The 21,378-nt window shown below is 37.6% G+C and overlaps 2 protein-coding genes across 2 annotated transcripts in view; both read left to right on the forward strand.

Annotated features, from left to right (window-relative positions):
• The window catches only part of LOC134798725 (fibrillin-2-like), a 73,278-nt gene extending 61,347 nt beyond the window's left edge, over nucleotides 1-11,931 (forward strand). The window contains exons 54-57 of the mRNA XM_063771113.1: nucleotides 138-377; nucleotides 6,811-6,901; nucleotides 9,547-9,799; nucleotides 10,466-11,931. Coding sequence (XP_063627183.1) covers nucleotides 138-377; nucleotides 6,811-6,901; nucleotides 9,547-9,799; nucleotides 10,466-10,574 — 693 coding nt within the window. The 3' untranslated portion in view covers nucleotides 10,575-11,931. The remainder of the gene's footprint in view (nucleotides 1-137; nucleotides 378-6,810; nucleotides 6,902-9,546; nucleotides 9,800-10,465) is intronic.
• A 3,566-nt stretch (nucleotides 11,932-15,497) lies between these two features.
• Nucleotides 15,498-20,256, forward strand: LOC134798551 (solute carrier family 25 member 3-like). The gene is made up of 2 exons (XM_063770931.1): nucleotides 15,498-15,834; nucleotides 18,528-20,256. The coding sequence occupies exons 1-2, from the start codon at nucleotides 15,694-15,696 to the stop codon at nucleotides 19,326-19,328; spliced, it is 942 nt and encodes a 313-aa protein (XP_063627001.1). The 5' UTR covers nucleotides 15,498-15,693; the 3' UTR covers nucleotides 19,329-20,256.
• Nucleotides 20,257-21,378: the final 1,122 nt, after the last annotated feature.

A 21,378-nucleotide genomic window follows, 5' to 3' on the forward strand; every position in this document is an offset into this window, starting at 1 on the left:
GATCATGAGACATAGAGGCGCGTGGAACTGAACGCGCCATTTGTGCACGTGCCTAGTTTGCTTAGCGTCTAATATCAAAATAAGAGTCTTAGTAGGCTTCGTATGAAATAGCAACTATAAAAACCTTAACTTTTCAGTTGGCGGGCGGCTGCGCGACTGCAAGCTGTCTCTTCGGCTGCTCAGCATTCGGTGACTCGTACCAATGCGGCTGCCCCACCGGCTACCAGCTGGTCGGCGCCGGACACTGTCTGACTGCACTCGACGGCGCACTACCGCCGGATGACATCGGAGACGCGCCCGTCTTCCCGGTGCAAGACCAGTATAGGATCGGAGGAAAGAATGAGCTCATATCTACGGAAGGATGCTTCAGTTGCAAGGTTAGTCTAGTTTGTAGGCTGTTCGGCAGAAGGTAAAGATAAAGATTAACGTTTATTTCCAAGAAGGCATATTACAATGCGCTTATGAACGTCAACGGTATTGTCGACTGCACGTGACGGCGCACTACCACCGGATGATAATAGGAGATGCGTGCATAGGATCAGAGGTAAAAACTTATATTCTACGGAAGGATGCTTCAGTTTCAAGGTTTGTCAAATACGGGCTACGATTGGTCAGCTTTGGGTACAGTTTGACTGCATTTGACGGTTGGCTTTGCGAGTAAAAAATAATATTTGTACATATGAGTCGCTTCTCTTCAAACTTGGGTAAATCCATCTGTCAGATTATGCGATTTTGGTATTAAGAAAAGGTAATAGGGTAGATATTTGCTGAGAGGGTCGAATGGATTTACCCGGGTTTGAAGTTCAGCGACACATATATACTATACTAACATTTAGTTTTGATTAAATTTTATATAAGTTACTCGTATATATTTCGTTAAAATAAGACTCTTCTAACGATACCCTTGTTCAACCGTTCCCTTTAAAAAAACTTGCAAAGAGCTCGATCTTAACTATAGTTTGAATAATCTCAGGTGAATTTTTCGGGCTCGGACCCTAATCTGTTAAACAAAAGATATTGTTTCCTTTATGTAATGGTTACAATGCTTACTGCTAAAAGCCCCGACGTAAGTATCGGGAACAAACCCATTTAAAAAGCAAATTTACCATTCTAATTATATGGTTCAAATTCTTGAATCAGCTCATTCGGAGATAACACGTTTTTGCTATCTCTAAAAACAAGACCACCCTAATTGTTCTCTGAACAAGCTGTCATATGAATTTGAACCTTAATACTATCACGATAGTTGCTTTTTAAACGACATGGTTGCTTTGGCACGTGGCTGTAGACCGCTCTTAAAAGAAACAAAGGCTTTTGTTTAACGGATTAGCACCCGAACTCGAAAAATTCACCTGAGATTATTCAAACTATACCTAAGTATCCGGCTCAGTTTGAATCGTTTATATCGGATATTTTCTCTTCTCTGTCGCGTGATCGTTCCTCAATCTCACTACTTCAGTATTTGCGTTCAATTTCAACCGGCTTCCAACTCGTTAGGGCGCTCAACACACTTGCCTAATGCCGCGTACGAATTGCTTAAGTTATTACAATTGAATTTGGAAAAACTTTGGAACGCCTATTTAAGTTGAGCCGAATCGATTCACGCAAGAGTTGGTACGGATTACGAGTTGTTATCCGTGTTCTCTACCATTACCGACGATATTACGTACTTTAGGGTAATATCACGTATAAATAAGTGCTTTATAAATAAGTACATATATTATACCACTCATATTATAGATCTACCTATCGTTTCGCTTGCTTTTGTTACCGTTCACTTCATACGGTCGGAGCAGCATGTCTTTTTCTTCTATACCAGTCATATTAATAGAACCAGGAAACCGGTCTAATCCGAACAAGGCCTAGTTTCTTCTGGATTGGAAGGTCAGATGGCTGTCGCTTTCGTAAAAACTAGTGTCTGCGCCAAGCGCCAATTCTTGAGATTAGGTTTCCAAAGTGGTCCAAACTTCCAAAGTCCAAAATGGTGGTGGTTTAGGATGCGACGGGGAAAACGAGCAGGATTAATTATTGTTTTCTAATAAAAGGAAAATATGTGTAAAATTTGCATTCTTGTGTATTCATTTGCATTTACCGGTGGGTAAGGACGAAGTTTCATTTTGCCAAGCATTCGTTTTTGCTAGGAAATCTTACAGGTCTAATTATTACTCATATTCGCAATTACGACGACGAAAGCTTGCAAAAGTAATTAAATACCCACCTAAGACTTGATAAGACAGAATAGGCGGACAATCTCGCGTCTGATCGTGAAGGTATAAATCTGTGCCGTAACGTAAGCCCCGTATATCTGGCTCAGCCGGCTTAGACACTCTGATACGCATAATTATTGAGCCTAAGTTATTTTATAGCGATTCATTATGCCGTAACCTATTCTTATTGCTAACGCGAGCGAGGCGAGTAGTATTAAAACGTGTTATTGCACATAATAAGTAGGTAGATAGCACATTAGATACGTAAATACACGTGAAATTGATTTAAAGGCTTTATAACTTTAAGGGATCTTTTCTCTCATATCAGCGAGTGTCGAGGCGAAGACCGACTCAAATAAGTGAAATATTTATGTAACAACGAGGTCAGATATTTGTAGATCGCATTTTGGGATTTTTCTTTAGTGAACAAGTGTGACATGAACTGGAGCTAAGAATATCTAAGCCTAGAAACCTAGCTAGTTCTACAAAACGGACCTGTTAAAAAAAGAAACCAAATACAATTATTTATTTTGGTATAACAATAATCGAGTGAAAGGGTGATACCGAAATGTATGGATTTCCATTTCAAGTGATCAGTTCTCATTTATGTATCTGTATGCAGTACACCCTGTGCACCTACCGCGAAACCTGAAATTCGCATTTCTCTTTTACTCCAACGAAGGCGTAATTAGAAGGACAGAGAAAGATGCCCGCAATTTGCGAACTTCGATTTTCGCGGTTATAGCCCTGGTTCTCCTAAGCTTTCAACACGCCTCGAGCGATTGGAAATACTTCCCCTGTTTTATTATCTGACGAATCCACGCTGCCAGCCTTAGCTCTGGTTTATATCTCAAAGTGTATTCAGAAAGATCAGATATGATATCAATATTAAGTGACATGCCCAAATTAAACTTCCTGTCTTGCTGTATCTAACAAGACTACGCTACCCATCGGGCTGTGACGTTCGATAACTCACTCACTCGATTGTTCACCATAATTATTCTCGCACTATTATGGCTGTTATCTATGTGCGGTGGGACATAGTACCTAAACCTGCTCAGGTAAATAGTTGCATGAATTTGACGTATCAATACGGGTATTTGACTGTAATTAAAATAAATTATTTTACACCATGCATGAAATAAAGCACCAGAAGATTAATAGGAAACGTAGACAGCAGTTATTTTTATACACAATTTCTATTTTAAAACCCGTATAAAACTATAAAGAGTAGGTAATTTGATTGTGACATCACATGTTATAGTGGGCTCGGGGAACCTTGAGTCCTATGACACTGACAGTTATTCCCACGACACATCCTTGTAGTGGCGTCACCGTTACATTCAAATCGAATTGGCGGTGTCTAAAAATGACATTTATTAATTTTAGGTAGATATATGCCATTACAATAATATTCTATGGAATTATAATAATTATTAACATTTACAAGAAATTATCTCAATCAGACTTTACGTTTACGTCCTGTAAAACTTACTTCGTTTGGAAGATATCGACTAGTGCGGAAAAGTATCGATAAACAAATGTCGAAAATGGAAACGAGTGTACAATAGTAGATTGTTAACCAAGGGTTGAAAGGCACCCATTTCTGTCGAGGTAGTTTGGCGCTCGAACGCAGTGAGAGCGCCAATAGTCCGAGACAGAGATGGTGCCTTTCACCCGAGTTAAACACTCTACTTTTCATATCGAATGCGAGGAAACCAAACAAGACAAGGCAATTTCGCAAAATCAGTAATTGAAGTACCTAATAGACCTACGGCCATGATATTTTTCCTTACAACTTACTTACTTGCAATCAGAGACTTTACATGTGTGAAGATTAATAACCCCTAGCGAAAATCATTTAGATTGCAATATTTACGACAGCACACATTTTTTAACAAACTGCAGTAATTTTAAAATTATTTGTTCATTATAATATGAAAAGCAGCGGGATTGCCTCTTACTTTTTAATTTTATACTTTTTCGTTCTAAAAGCCGCAACAGACTACCGGACCGCACCGCGAACTTGGTGCGCCACACCACGTAATAACATAATAAAAGTATTTTAAATATTAAATAACAGTTTAATTAATAATATGAGAAAGTTTTATCTTGTATTTTATTTTATTTTCATGAATATAGTGCTAAATAACTTTAAATACCAATTTAATATCGTAGAAACGTTTAACTGTGGCTGTATAAGATTCTGCCTTTGCTCATTTACGCAAGTGTAAGGTTTAAAAAAATATTTTTGGTGTATTCCTTTTGGTTCCCGCCTTATGAAATCGAGTAAATAGAATTCAACGAAAGAAATCAAGAATAATTTGTTTTTAACAATTTACTTACATCATTTTTTATAAAAAAAGGATCAACGTGGGATTAGTAAAATTAAACAATTACCAATTGTTCCAGGCGAGGAAATAAAGACATTATTTTTCCATTTTGTTTCCACCCAGTCGTTCGTGGGACGGGTACGCAGAGGAGTACACCACTTTTCTGCGCTAGAGCATAAACATATCACTTTCTGCGCACCTTTTAGAACAACAACGACCCACTTTCAGAGCATGAGATATGAAAAATACATTAACATATTACCTACGCTTAACGGGTACGCTTAACCAACGAACGCGCGTTTAACGGGTAATAAATTATGACAAGAAAATGAAATGTTTGCATTTTTATTTTTCGAAAACTTTCGTTTTTTTACTTAATTTATGCCAAAAAACTTAAATTATTATAAAAACAACAACATGACAAGCATTACAAAATTTGTATAGAAATGCAGATTATATTTTTAAAAACATGTTTACCGATGTGGCTGAATGCAAGTCACGCCTTTTCCTATAAAACTAACTAACTAACATGAACTGTCATAGGACTCAAGGTCCCCCGAGCCCACTATAGTGTTTCATATAAATTCCATAGTAAGCAAAATCATTTTGACAGTTCGAAAAAAGAAACTGATTTGACTAGTAGTCAAATACCCTATTTACTAAACACTTATACACGCACTGCAACAAAATTTCCCTAGTCATGTATGTGTATTATTGGAAAATTCTATACCTACCTACTAATTTACATTAGGTAAATTACAATTCAATACTTGGCTAGTTTTCATACCAAAAAACTAAATTTTAGAAAAGTAACATAGGTAGGTAAATATAATATAGGCTGTAGGTAAAAACTAGCCAAGTCAAATCCTGAACTTTAATTTACTTACATCCCAAGCGAACTAGAACTTGGCACATGCGTGCTAGATCTGAATTATTTTGCCGGCGAAGTCAACAACGACGCATATTCTTAATATTGAACTTGGCTCTCATTTCACATTTATGTTTTTGGTGGGATTTATACTACGTAAATTAGTATTGAATTCTCGTTTCATAATGATAGGTCTCCTGTGTCTGAGTTGTCTAAACTTTGTGACGGCTTTCTGTTTGTGCTCGATAAGAGATAGTCGGTAACTTAATGTTCTCTATTTATTGAGCCTAATCTTAATGATATTACAATAAGTAATTTTCACAAGACTTGACTCTTGAAAGCTTTAAAGTACATTAAGGCATCTAGAAAGTCATCTTAGATTAGATTTTGTTTTGAGTGTCTTGAGTAAGTTAACGCGTTCATATTAATGGAGAATATAGATTTGGGCTAATGAAACCTGATTTACTGAGATTTATTTAAAACTTTTTAAATGGCAACTATAATAATATTTACAGTACCTACATCTGGTGCTCCATTACGACACCCTGTGCTATAATAAGCTCATTACGTAACTACGTCGAAAGTTTAAAGGGCTATATCCGTACACGGCGGGAAGAAGTTGATATCTGGTGGGAAAAAATGGAAGAAATTTGAACCTTATGTAATTTTATTTAAAGTTCAAATTTCTTCGGTAGAATATCTCGAGTTATCAACTTTTTCCCGCCGTGTACGGATATGTACTGTAAAACGTTGTCATATGTTACACGTGCGAATAGGTAATTCGCAACTCGTGTCGATTTAAAACACTCCCTTCGGTCGGGTTTTCAAATTATTATTTTTTTAACTTCCTCTTTTTCGCACTTGTATCGTAAATAACTATTATAATGTCACTTGTGTCACCTATTTGCCGCGTTAATCGAAAACAATATTGTGTTATTTTTCAAAAATTGCACTTTTGCAGCTCGCTGTAGAATATTATCTACCTTCCCTCCTCTTAGCCTAGTCGGTACTGACGCTGCCTAAGAAACTGTATTCCGGGTTCGTATCCCAATTAGGGCATTTATTTGTATGTTTATCACGGATGTTCCTGAGCTATGTATGGTTCCTATGTAATATCTAAGTATGTCTTTTCAACACGTCTTTTTGAGCTTACTGTGGGACTAAGTCGAAATGTGTATGTAAGAATGTCCCCTATTACCTATATATTTTTACAGTGTTTATTTTTCTTCATAAATCATAACTCTATGCAACCAGTGATTATGTTAAATTCTCTAAGATCCCCACGTGACAGGCTGAGCCTAGTGTGGGGATCACTGTATTGCCTCTCTTGGATTGCTAATTTTATTGAAATAAATATATTTTGAATATATTTCGAATTTTTGAATTAATATTTTTTATACAGATGAATGGTCGCAGAAGAAGAGCACCCGATGAAGGCATCGTGTACGCCAACGGAACCACAGTCATGAGGCGGCGAAGACGCCGCTCGAGACGTAAGCCCACCTTCTATCCTTATCCATGTTATTATAAAACTATATGTATGTTCATTGCAGCTACAGTAGCGTGGCAACTAACTAGAAGACACACCAAATTTCATTGCATTTGTGGTCAAAACAGAATTTTTGAAATAACTCTAAATTACAAGACTTATATAGACCGGGATATGAACCGTGATTACCTTTTGTATTGCTTTCGAGGTCGATATAAGTCTAGTGAAACTAACCGTGAATCATTCAAAACCGTTAACTTTAAATTAATACAATAATCTCCAAGACAAAAATTTGTCCAACATCCTCTAGTAAGAACTTATCTACTCGGAAATAATCATCTCCTTATTGTCACAACTCTTTACAAAAACACCGTGTACTCGTAACAGCCTAGGTTGATTTACTGTAGGTTTAATTGTTAAAAGCTAGTATCTGTACCTTAAGTAAATATAAATAGATATCTACGAGTATCTACAATTAATTGTATCTGAAATGTAACTTACATGCTTATTTTAAGTGGTATATGTTATGTACAGTCGACGTCAAAGATAATTAAGTTTACACTTTTGCACTTTACTCCTTTGCAATAAGGCGAAATGTGTAAAGATATCTTTGACGTCGACTGTACTTATGTGTACGATATCTATCTCTGATTGAAGTCTTCAAGCGCGAGTGATGTGAATAAATAAGGAGCCGAGACCGTCGTTCCTTCAATGTTGTAAAAGTTACTTTGGTTGCTAGATGCGGGGGAGTTTTATTACACTACTCAATTCAGGGGGGTTTACATAATATTTTCACTTTGCTTTATCTCTCTTAACGCATCATATTCGGGGATATAAAATAGAATTGTGATAGGAATTTAAGCGAGAGTATTATGCCGTAAACATTGCAAGCATTTTCTGGCTAGAGGCTATGAATGATGTAATAAATTATACTGAACTGACTTCCTTTCAAGCACACACGTAAGTTGCTAAAACGATAGTTGATAAAGTTGGTTCCATTATATTTGTCGGTCGCCGTCGTTAGTGTCGCCTAGGAAACGTCCAGCCGCGGTGGACTCAACTCGAACTGGGACCAGGGGGGCGAAACTTCAAAGAGGGGTACCTTATATATGGAAACTAGCGCAGTCAGCATTATGTTTACAGCAACATTTCCTACCCTGATGCTTCCATGTAAATCAACTAGATGGTGTCACCGCTTTGTCTGTGATGTCTTAAAAAACACGCATCCAGGCCATAATTGTTAAAAAGAAAAAAAAACTTTCTCTTTGCATTTTTATCACAAATTCCGTTTCAAGTATGAAACGTTTAATATTTTCAGTAATTTAGGTACCTCACATTTTTTAATCGTCTTAATATAATTGTATTTATATTAAAATAATATAATCGTTTTTATTAAGAACATTTAACTAAATAGTTTCGCCAAGTGCCTTACGTGAAAGGAAACGTTAAAACAAAAAACATAGTAACCGTCAAACTATAAAAGTCAAACAGAAGATTCTAATTTTTGTAATTTTAATTAATAATTTATAGTATAATCACTATAAATTGATGAAAATGAGTGCGCCTGGGAGAAAGAAACGTTATTGCCTTTTCGGCTGTGCGAATTAAAACAACATGACTCCAAAACGCATCAATGCTTCGTGGCTCGTGCTAGCTAGTCAAATTTAAGTCCAAGTTTTAATAGTGGATTTGTATTATTTCGAACTAATTTATTATAATAAGTGGAACCCTTAGAAAATATTTTTTTGGTTTGTTACGCATGTAAGTAATGAAAAATAAATGATATTTTTACACATCGTGTTTTTACTTTTGCGACTAAAATATTCTTTGGTATGAACATTTATAAAATACTGGTCTAGGTAGTAAATCGTCACTGAATGAATATGTATTATAGTACATAATATATTGGCGCCTTTTTCCTTGACCGTGTACAGTGCACTACAATGAGGTGTATTAATTTTTCACGTGATTGCTTTGCAAGAAGGTGAAAGAATGGAACCCTCATTGTAGTTCACTGTTTACGGTCAAGGAAAAAGGCGCCATAGTCTTTATTACTACTATGCATGTGTGCCACGCACACATACGTAAAGGTTTGTGACAAAAATCCGCTAGGATCGTTAGTGTCGACGTTTTTTGACATTTACTCGTGAGTTGGCTCTCTTTTACTATACATATATTATTATACTCTTTGACTGGGACGAAGCAAATATAAACTAGAAGAAGTTTAGCGCAGTCAGTAGGTACCAAAAAGTTTAGTACCTACGCGTCAGTTAGTCGACTTATTATTCAACTAGCTTCTACACGCGATTTCATACGGGTAAAAGTCGCAGAACTCCCCATGCCCTCGTTTTAGTAATAATTCGGCCCCCAATTCATTCCCTTGAGGGATGAGTTCCAGGATAAAAGGCATCCGAAGTTCTTTTCCTTTTATAAATTGTTAGTGTGCTGAAAATAAATCCGTTAAGCCGTTTTTGAGTAATTGAGCTAAAAACCTGCCAACATTCACACACGTAGGTACGTACTAGTAATCGTGTAGCGTAGCGTTTTGGTATAATTGTGTTAAGTACACAATATAAACAATACACTTCTTTTTTGGAGGGCAGTCGTGTAATAAGTACTAAAAATGATTACGATTACTTTTGTATACAGGCCGCCGCTCACTACTTGAACCCGATGCAGAGCTGATAGTGGTCTCCGCATCACCTCGTCAAACATGGGGCCGGGCGCCTCTGCTGCGGCTGCTGCCGGCCGCTGGCGGCGGGCGGGCTCACTACAGGCTAGCCTACGGAGACCCGGACAGGAACTTTGTGCTCTCGCGCCGGGACGGCGGCTGGGCGTTGAGACTGCGAAGGCACTTGAAGCCTGACGCGGTACTTGAGCAACAACTGGAGCTTGAAGCCAGGTGGGTACTCTTTTGCTAGTCGTTATCCAATTAGTGGCGAGGCCGAACGCTATTGCTGCAGCAAAAGATGCGCCCACTACCCCAATAGGTTATGGAACTACGTATGGTCAAAGAGAATAGAGTGTATAGAGGCGGATTGTCAAAGTAAATTATGTAGCCACTCGTCGGCCTAAATCGCAAACTCCATTTCAAGGAAACTGGTAATTGCTACCTTGGACAACAATACTTATAGTTGCAAACCTCGTAACTCCCCCGGAGGAGTTACGAGGTTTGCGACTTAGGCCGACGCACTGTAAATTTACTGTCAACTTTCGACACTAGGCCAAAGGTATGGTGCAATGTTTTCGAGCGATGGCGCCATAACCTTCAGCCTACGCTCGAGTAGATGGCGTTAATATACATATTTAACAAGTTAACACATATCAGTGAAAGAATAATGATCAAAGTCAAATGGTGTTCTAACAGTTTTAATCTTCTGTCGAAAGATGGCAGTAAATGTACTGGAGCTACATAATTTACCATAACAGTAACTCTCTATTTCAAATCCTCTTTGGTATCGTCAATAGGTATATGGTAGACAATAAGACTGCGAAGATCGAATCGAGAGAGTCGAATCGATCGAATTGAGGCTTGATGACTGAGCATTTATGAAAGAATGTGTTTTAGATTCGTGACGCCGCCGAGCACCGGGCGGAGACGAAGGAGTGTCGACGCGTCAGTGCCCGCGCCGCTGCGGCTCTACGTATCGGTCAGGATCTCACCGCCGAAGCGCTGACCGCTTCACCCTACAGTATACGCAACTATGCTGAATTCCTGGGTTCGTGCTTGATATCGAAGATTAGTGAGGACTAATATCATTAAAATTAACATAATATTTCTCAAAAAATAACTAATGATCTAAATGCACTGCCACGCCAATTTAGATTTATATGAAGTAACAGTTGTGTGTATGAGGAAAATGAGTAAATAAATAATAAATAAAATCGATACCATGCCATAATAAATGATAATAATGTTTAATAATATAGTAAGGTGGATATTATCGATAATTTTGCCTGTTTGATGTTACCAATTTTGTTACATTAATAGAATACTTTGTACGTGTTGTTATTGGATTTTTTTCATTTTTGTTATTTTTATTGTGATTATTTTTCGTCACTTTACTTCCAGTTGTTCAGAAGAAATATTTTATAAGCTTTATAACGAATCAAATTTATATATTGTCATTTTAGTAACATCATTTACGAAAGTACCTATCCTGCTATATGCTTAAGTGTCTAATCTAATATATACACATCGAATATAATGAATTTTACCTACGTATTAAGCAAACAAATAAACTCCCTGTTTATCAAATATTTGCCCGTGCCACGCGTAATCGCGTTCTAGAATTTTTTTTATTATATTATTGCCTTACGCGTGTAATGTATTAAATCCAGTGACACAGATCTGTGTCGCAGGTATCGGATTAGCATTTCGGCAAGTCGCTATAGACTCGCTTAATGACGCTTGGCACGACCGAACGCAGAAGTTAATCCACTCGCCGGCTCCGAGCCAAGCACTTTTTACGATAACCGGGCCGTCTCGCCAGTATTAATGTGAGATTGACTGCTTAATTAAAACTTACGAACAATCTTATATGTCTCACTCGTAGTAATGTTTAATTCTATTTACTACATTACTAAACTCTAAGACAATCTTTGAACAACTCGTTATACTCGTAACGAACGATATCGAATATCGATATTATTATTTCTGTTTGTTTCCCATCACTACTTCCCCAGTGATCTGAAATTTTTGTATAAGGAAATACAAAGTGTTTGAACGCTTTGTAATTATTTTATTTAGATCTAAGAAAATTATTTATTTTACATTTCCAACTTGTACGCTTGATTTTTACTTTTTGAGCCATTTACATTTTAGGATTTGTAGACTGGATCTGTTAAGAAACCGTTGGCCTTTTACACTAGTTTTAAAAGTACAAAAATGCAATAAACTTATTTTGTAAATATGTGTATACAAATTAATAAAAATACATAATATAATTATTAGTCCTAAGTAGTATTAATTACCAGTAAGCATGAATGTTAAGCTTTGACAGAGCGAATGGAAATAAATATTTTTTATTTTAATTATAGTTTCATTTGACAGTTTAATATAGCCACTTAGTTTTGACTCATGACAGTAAACTTCCAGGATGACTGCTATTTTGAGGTCCCGGTAAAAGATATTGCTTCAAGCTTAAGTCTTTTAAAAATGTAAATAATAAAGTAATTGACAAAAATAATTGCATCAGGCAATTGAGACCTCGGTAATATTTCTAAACTACACAATATAGAAAAACTTGCGAAAAGGCTCTATATCTATACCTTTGTCTATACTATACCAACTATACTGTTATGGTAAATTATGTAGCTCCAGTACATTTACTGCCATCTTTCGACAGAAGATTAAACCTGTTAGCCCTTCAAGTGGCGGTCAACCCGTGAATGGTCGATGCGAAAACCAGTAAACTGTCATCCACCAGTGAGTGGTTATTGAGGTGTTGACGTATTTAGAGATGAAATTTAACGCATTTAAGTATAGTTACCCTCTTCTAGCGCCCAAAATTAGGTAGCGAGTTAGAGAAGGACAGGGTTGCCAACTCCAATTTTTTTTTACCCCTAGAGCTCAACTTAAAAACCCCTAAAACTGTACTATTGTTTTGGAAAAACCACTAAATAAAAAATAAAAGAAATTATACGTTTAATTAATTCTTTATTTATCCATTTTCCAGAATTTCGTACATTAAATCATTTTCAACCGGTTCACATTTTTAGAATTTTTCTATTATCACACATATGAATGTTAATTTTTTTTTTATTTGTCATGCTCTGAAAGAGGATCATTGTTGTTCTAAAAGGTGTGCAGAAAATGATACGTTTCTGCACTAGAGCATTTTAGGTTCCAAGTAAGATTTTACAATTTTTTTTACGATAATCAATTGAAATTTGGGTATAAAATTTGGAATTTGTTATACAATTTCCATTCTGATATTTGACTCCCCATTCCATAAATAACGATGCTTTAACCTAAATAATTAGTTGAAAATACCCTCAAAAAATACTATAAAAATTTATACTTAGTCATGTTTTTAGGGTTCCGTACCCAAAGGGTAAAACGGGACCCTATTACTAAGACTCCGCTGTCCGTCCGTCCGTCCGTCCGTCTGTCACCAGGCTGTATCTCACGAACCGTGATAGCTAGATAGTTGAAATTTTCACAGATGATGTATTTCTGTTGCCGCTATAACAACAAATACTAAAAACAGAATAAAAAAAAAACAATAAAATAACGATTTAAGTGGGCCTCCCACACAACAGACGTGATTTTTGACCGAAGTTAAGCAATGTCGGGCGGGGTCAGTACTTGGATGTGTGACCGTTTTTTTTTTTGGCGTTTTTTGCATTATGGTACGGAACCCTTCGTGCGCGAGTCCGACTAGCACTTGCCCGGTTTTTAAAAAAACATGCATTTTACTTTCCTCGTATTAGAAATGAAAAGTAGAGTGTTTAACTCGGGTAAAAGGCATAATTTCAGGCTCGGACTATTAGCCAAACTACCTCGGCGGAAATGAGTGCCTTTCATCCCTTGGTTAACAATCTACTATTAACTGTAACATTTTATTGGTTGGAGTAAATGTCACGCAAGATAACACGAATTACACGGCACTTTTGGTGGAGCCCAACACTTATAACCGTAATAGACTACCGCACGTATAGAAGTACCCTGCCTCTCCCTGCTCCGCCGTACTTGCTTGCTTTTAATTATTGCTTATATATATATATATATATGTACCGGTACATACGGAGTTTCCAGTCATCTTCCGTATGAAATGACATGTGCAAACGAGACAGCTCTACGAATGTGTATAGCGACGTCCCACGTCCCGTTCACACAGGTCATTTCGTAAGGAAACCGGGTAAAAATTCCGTATGTATGTGGCCGGCCTATCACCTCCCGACCCGACAAGGGGGCCCGACCAAAAGTATGGTCTAAACCGCCTTTAAAGCGAAAGATCATACAACCACGTTACAAATCACTGTATAGCGTAAATCCGAACGTTCAGCCGTGTATTTCCTCCTCAGTCGAACTTGCGAGTTCAAGCAACACAGAGTGGGATACACTATGGTATCGATAACGTTTCATTCCCAGTATAGTATGTAGCTTCTCACATTGTGAACACTTTTTCCATATCACACAAACATGGTATAGAAAAATCCCTAAAAAAAACACTAAAAATATTTAGCCCCTAAAAAAACCCCTAGCTGGTTTTTTTTCCCCTAGATCTAGTGGTAAAACCACTAAGTTGGCACCCCTGGAGAAGGATAGCATACCATAAGAAACACAAAAACACTTGTATAAAATTTGTTGGTGAGGACCATTGATTCGGGAGCGACCGCCTAGTCCGAGGTCAATCTCGTTTTTTAAGAGGTTGTTTTGTAAAAGAAATTGTATCTTAGGTCCCTTTTATTGATTTAATCTTAAAGATAAAAGTCTTCCTTTGATAATTAAATAGCAATTACCTCCAATAATCAATTAGTCTTATGGTGGTAGTCATTCTTAACAAGGAAGCTGGAAAACTGTCATTCTTCCGGAGTTTGATTAGGTCTGGTCAAATGTTAACATTATGTTACAAAAACATTAGAATAATTTGATTGCTATATTCAAATAGCTTATATAACGCTGATTCTAACAATATGTGATTTAATATACTTTCAAACAGAAAAGCTTAAAACGACGATTTTGTAAAATTTTCTTAATCTGCGCTGACCACCCACCGGGGCCCCGCCACTTGACTACTTTTCGCGTTTTCGCTGGCGCCACTTAAAGGGTTAGAACGCCAATTGACTTTGATCATTATTCTTTCACTGATACCTACGTGTTAACTTGTTAAATATTAATATTAACGCCATCTACTCGAGAGTAGGCCAAAAGTATGGTGCAATCTTTTCGAGTGATGGCGCCATAACCTTTGGCCTATAGTATAGTAGTAGATGGGGTTACATGGTTCGATAGAATCTGCATTGTGTTATATAATAGCTCCAAAATATCTAGTTGTGTTCAGAAACGGCAACTACCTAATATAGGTATGTAAATGTGTGGACGTAGAACGGGACCTCTTGCTATTCGCCTCGCCGCTCCCACGCATATTATGTAACTAGGGCTTTAGATTTAGGGAAATTTAAGGAATCTGCGTAGGGGGCGCCACTACCACAATTACTCACAATCTGAGGGTCTACCGCAAACGAGAGAGTCGAAATTTTGTTATGTAGCCTCTTTATTGCTCTGGCATATTCGAGAGATAAAGAGGCAGGTAGCTGAGTTTCGATTTTCGCGTTTCCCGGCAGGCCCTTTGTAAACAAACTGCCTTGATGTATCAATGCCATATTTTTTGTCTATGAAAACTTGTCAAAAACAGGCACACGGCCCGATTCGAACTTTAAGGTACCTACGTCAATTAATAGATCTAGAAACGATATGGATTAGATATGTCAGTGTCAAATATGACGTTTCTTCAAACAAAAACGTCTCTTGACACTAACACAAGGTGTGTCTTAAAGTTCGAATCGGGCAGTATGTATAAGTCTCTATGGTTTACGATGGGTGCTAGTGCTGCACTCTGGCGGCAGAACATTGCAGTAATACTCCCTTTACTTGTTGAAGTCCTTTTACAAAAAAAAATCAAAAGAGTTCCATCGTCCATGACGTCAATAAAATGTTCACCATAGAGTAACTTTGATGTTCACTCCTCAAGAAAAACAAATCTGTCATTCAAAAGTCGAGCAACACAACAAATTCCGGACCAAATGGGTATAAAATAATAGTTTTAGACGAATAAATAGTTTTCCAAGATGGCTCCTCCAAAGGAAGAGTTCTCGTGTGAGCTCAACAGTAACCAATACTTCGCCCTGTGCTTCGCCGGCGGCGCAGTGTGCTGCGGCTCCACGCACACGTTCGTCACCCCGCTGGATTTGGTCAAGTGCCGGCTTCAGGTAAAGTCGGATGGTTTTAAAATGTCGGGATCCACTTGAGAGACTACCTGACGATGAATGGCATTGTGAGCAATTCTCAAAAAGTTTGTACATTTCGATCACATCTTAGATTTTTATAAAAATTGGTATTTGTTACCAGATTTCCTTACACATTTGGTAACAAAAAAGGAATGTTTCTTAGAAACTTTCTGGGACATTTTGGGAAATGTGGTGGAAGTTGTTCAGCTTCATGTACTTTAGCAGCATACCAATTTTTATAGAAATCTAAGATGAGATCGAAATATACAAACTTTGTGAGAATTTCTCTTGTTATCTTTTGTTACACCAAACCGCTAATTACCTGTGCAAAATGAAATGCAATAACAAAAGATTCTATAGTTCGTTTTTTTAGCATTAGAAAGAACTTGAAAGAATAACGCTTTTTAAAAATCAGTAACTATTACTCATGAAAGCAGAAGAATATAAATGATCGTATTAGATTCATAATTGTTACATATTTGCCGTAACTTATTTTTAAAATGTGTTTATCAATTAAAAGACACATCAAGATTGTTTACCTTATTTCTAATGCTAAAAAAAACGAATTATAAGTAGGTAACATCAAAAAATGAAATCGTCAAATTACAATAGCGAGTACTCGATATAGAACCTTTTGGAAATTAAACATGAAACAAGCAAACACCTGGGCGACCACGGCTCTAAATTCCACAAGGTCTTATAGGTATCGAGTACCTACCTGATAGGGGCCATCCATTAATTACATCACACGTTTAGGGGGAGGGAGGGGCCAAGAAAATGTGACATGTTGTGACAAGGGGGAGGGGGGAGTCATAAACTTTGTGACGTCACTTTAACTTCATCAGTAACCGAAAATCTATTTAAATTATTTTATACGCTAATTATCATTTAAATAACAAGGTTTTCAAAAGATAATCGTTTTTATTCGTTTAATTTTATTTCTTAATCAGTTTTGGGTTATAAAATTACTAATTTGTCAAAAATATTTTGATAAAATATTAAATATTTGCCGATTTCGTTGAAGAAATGTGACGTCACACCGGGGGGAGGGGTTTGCCAAATGTGACCAAGTGTGACAAGGAGGGGGGGAGGGGTAAAAAACCCTTGAAATTCGTGTGACGTAATTAATGGATGACCCCATATTGTAATTCTAACTCTATTCTTTAAGCGGTAAAGTTGTTATCGGGTTGGAATCTTTTATTGTTATTGCTTTTTATTTTGCCCACGTAATTAGCGGCTTGGTTTAACAAAAGATAACAATGCCAATGCCATTCATCGGCAAGTAATCTCTCAAATGGTTTCCGACATTTAGTTCAGTCATTATAGATTTTGACCTGTGAATAATCAGTTCTTCGATTTTTTTTTCGTAGGTCCCTCGGGGGGGTCACTGGGAGTGTAAATTCGAAAAGTAGACTGAATCAGGCTCCTGTGTATATTCGAAAACCGGTTTTTCTTGAATAACTCGGCCATTTTTGATTTTACAGTAAAACCGTAAGGACAAAAATTGTAGGAAATTTGATTCTCTACAAGTTGGGTCCTTAAAATTTTTCTTCTAGGATTGATATTTTGGAAATTAAATTTGAAAAAAGCGACAAATTTTAAATATTTTCTACTCGTTTATTTTCAACTTTACGGCATAAATGAAGAGGACTAAACTTGTAAAGAATCAAATTTTGAACAATTTTGGTTTTTTCAAATTTAATTTCCAAAATATCGATCCTAGAAGAAAAATTGTGAGGACCAAACTTGTAGAGAATCAAATTTCCTACAGTTTATGCCCTCACGGTTTTACTGTAAAATCAAAAATGGCCGAGTTATTCAAGAAAAACCATTTTTCGAATATACACAGGAGCCTGATTCAGTCTACTTTTTGAATTTACACTACCAGTGACCCCCCCGAGGGACCTACGAAAAAAAAATCCAAGAACTGATTATTCACGGGTAGGGTCGCTTTTTGGATATAATGACTGGACTAATTATAAAACCGTACGACTAATAGGCCCTTACACAAAATGCCTCTAAGCCTTGCTCAAGTATTAGTAGTTCACTGACAGTGAATCTTTTTCTTAAAAAGAGACGGGATGAACATGTCGGTATGCACTACACCTTTTAAAACAAAGTCCCCCGCCGCGTCTGTCTGTTTGTTCGCGATAAACTCAAAAACCACAGAACGGATTTTCATGCGGTTTTCACCTATCAATAGTGATTCTTGAGGAAGGTTTAGGTGTAATGTTAACCCGTGCGAAGCCGAGGCGGGCCGCTAGTTATATTATAAGGTAAGGTCGATTGCCGAAACTACAAGCAATCCCTGCTTAGTCGATGAAATTATAAATTGTGTACGTTGTTCGAGAAAAACGCTCGTGGACGAAATAGCCCCTATGACGGAATTGGCCGTATTTTACAAGGGAATTGCCTAACATTCGATCTGGCGTAGTATTTGTACCAAATTTAACATTTTCGTTATTTTCATGAGGGTCAGTATAAGCTTTGGTATAAGTAGGCACCTAAACAATGCGATTGTTTGTTTGTTGACGAAACTGGTGGGGTTTTCATAAAAGCCGATCCATAAATCTGCAGGTAGGTAAGAGCACCCTGATAAGAGAATTGGGAATCGAACCCAGATCTTAGAAAATATTCATTCTGAAGTTGCTAATAATTTCTCTGATTGTTCTTAGGTGGACCCCGGCAAGTATAAATCCATCTTCAAGGGTTTTGGCGTGTCTTATAAAGACGGCGGCGCTGCGAACCTCGTCAGGGGTTGGGCACCCACTCTATTCGGATATAGCTTCCAGGGAGCATTTAAATTCGGGGGATATGAATACTTCAAATACAAATACAGTGAATTGGCGGGGGAGGAAAACGCTTATTTGTACAGGACCGGAGTATATCTAGCCGCGGCTGCGAGCGCCGAATGGCTCGCCGATATCGCGCTCTGCCCTTTCGAAGCGACCAAAGTCCGCATACAGACCACGCCCGGCTACACTTCACAAATGCGAAAGGCTATGCCGCATATGCTGTCGACTGAAGGCCTTGGAGTGTTCTATAAAGGGATTGTGCCGCTGTGGGGTCGGCAAATACCATACACAATGATGAAGTTCGCATCGTTCGAGAAGACGCTGGTATATCTGTACGCGAATGTGGTGCCGAAACCGAGGGAGCAGTGTACAAAGGGGGAGCAGCTTCTGGTAACGTTTGCCGCTGGCTACATCGCTGGGGTGCTGTGCGCGATAGTGTCCCACCCGGCAGATACGCTGGTGTCAAAGATGAACAAGGACCCGAGCTCGACTATGGGTAGTATACTGGCAGAAATTGGAATGCTTGGTATCTGGCGAGGTCTGACAGCACGTATCATAATGATAGGCACCCTGACGGGGCTGCAGTGGTTCATCTACGACGGGTACAAAGTCTACTACAAGATGCCCCGCCCCGCACCTCCGCCCATGCCTGAGTCGTTGAGGAAGAAGTTACAAAAATAGCAACTCGTTCGCTTATAGAGCGATATAAATATCGTGTTTTTCTTCTGTTCAAATACGAAGTGATAAATCTTGAATGGGGTACGCATATGGACAATATAAACATTTTCTTTAAATTTTGGTGTTAATTACTGGCGACCCTCTTTTAGTTTTGTTGTTTGTCGTTTTACTGCTTTTAGTCTATTATGTACAGTCGCCATCAGAAATATCGGAGCGGCCGAGGTGCTCAAAGATATCTGAAACGCACTCTAACGCGTTGAAAATAGAGACGTGCTCAGATATTTGTGACTGGCGAGTGTAATATGTAATATAATATTGTTTGCAAAAATAATGGAGGAGTGTCTTTCCAAAAGGGCTTATTTATGGGAAGTAATTAAATGATCAGCCGGTTTTAAAACTGGTCTGCAAAAAAAAACAATTTAATCATTTGTACAGCATACAAATAATTTTGCTAGCAATAAATAAAAATGCAATGTTTTTTTATTTCAATCGGGACGAGGGTTTTAAGATCTCATCCACATGGAATACAGTCATTAGTAAATGTAAGCGGAAACGAATATCGACAGTCGATAAATCGAATATCGTTAGTGTTGTGTGTCGACAGAGTAACATCCCTAGTGCGCAAAACGTTCAAACTGATAAACGAGACCAAGTGCGGGTAGTTCGAAAAACTCGCGCGGCTAGAAGATGTTGATGTCAATTTGAGCCAGACTTCTCCGAGACCACGGGGATAACGCCGTCCTCGAAACGTCGGAGGTAAATCTTAAATACGCGATTAAGTCCCTTTGTTCAATTTAAAAAAATACATGCTTACCTTGATTTGCTGACCAAGTATAAATTTCCGCTGACCAAATATATATATTATTTTTGTTCATCGAAATAGGAATATTCTGCAAATCGATTGAATGACACCCCTTATTTTTGTATGTTGTATGTACATAGAGAAATAAGCCCTTTTGAAAAGACTCTCCTCAATGGAGGACTTTTATTTTTTAGGTTGGGGAACAAATAGACCTTAACCTAACTTTGATAAATCTATTTTATTTACTCGTCTCAAGTTACTGTACAAGCTGGCCAAAAAATAAGTGCATTCCCCTTGTCAGGGAGGTTTTGGGAATGTATGAAACAGCCAAATTTTTTTCACGATTTCGGGGTTTTGGTCCTATAGTAAAAGTTGCTAAGTATAATCCCAAAACTTCCCTGGCAACGGAATGCACTTATTTTTTGGCCACTCTGTATAACCACTTATATAATCACTTTAATCAGCGAAAGTCACTGTCACAGACTTGATAACTCTATAGCGTAGGATTCATTTCTCGTTTTATTTTATTTAATCAATTACAATTATTGGCGTACAGGTAGTACCAAAGCGCCTAGTATAATGCTAACAACAGTATTTAACAATACAATAATGTAACAGTATTACCCATCGCCGTTAGCCAGTCGTCAACCAATGGTGTTTGAAATCGGAATCTGCTCAGCGTACAATTTAACGAATTGGTACGATTTTCAATTCTTAATATCCATGGCTTTATTACATGTAGTTGCATGTAGGTACCTTGAGAGATGGGATTATGATGACTTTTCCAACGAAGATTACATGCCTGTGCCACAACCAGTGTAGTTGTCAAATTGATGTACCTACATCTTCGAGCAACACGGAAGGGAGGCGGCATTCGCACTATTTCCCCTCTGCCTAGGTACAAGATCAACTGATCTAGCGCGGGTAATAAAACTAGTTGCGCTCGGATTTTACACTAGACCGAATCCAGACGCGCGCGTGAACACAGCAGCAAAAAAAATCCCTAATTGCTCGGTTTTTTGTTGTAAAAAGAAGTCGGGGACATCAAATTTACAAAAAGAATGTGTTACATTTCACATGTAATATTTTTTTTACATATCATACGTTTAATTACATTTAAACACAATTATTATATTTTAGTCTCATGTAATTGTTGGATTTATCGATTTTGCTCGCCCAGTACAAATTGCGGATCGGTCGAGCGACAAATCCGACTTCTCATCTCAGAATACAATAAAATTCTTCGACGAA

Source organism: Cydia splendana, chromosome 17 (genome assembly GCF_910591565.1).
Source record: "Cydia splendana chromosome 17, ilCydSple1.2, whole genome shotgun sequence".
NCBI classification, from domain to species: domain Eukaryota; kingdom Metazoa; phylum Arthropoda; class Insecta; order Lepidoptera; family Tortricidae; genus Cydia; species Cydia splendana.

Excerpts from the sequence above, each read along its gene's own strand:
- LOC134798551 (XM_063770931.1), top strand. The coding sequence starts at position 15,694 with ATGGCTCCTCCAAAGGAAGAGTTCTCGTGTGAGCTCAACAGTAACCAA. Across the intron at positions 15,835-18,527 it reads TGGTCAAGTGCCGGCTTCAG|GTGGACCCCGGCAAGTATAA; the intron begins GTAAAGTCGGAT and ends GATTGTTCTTAG.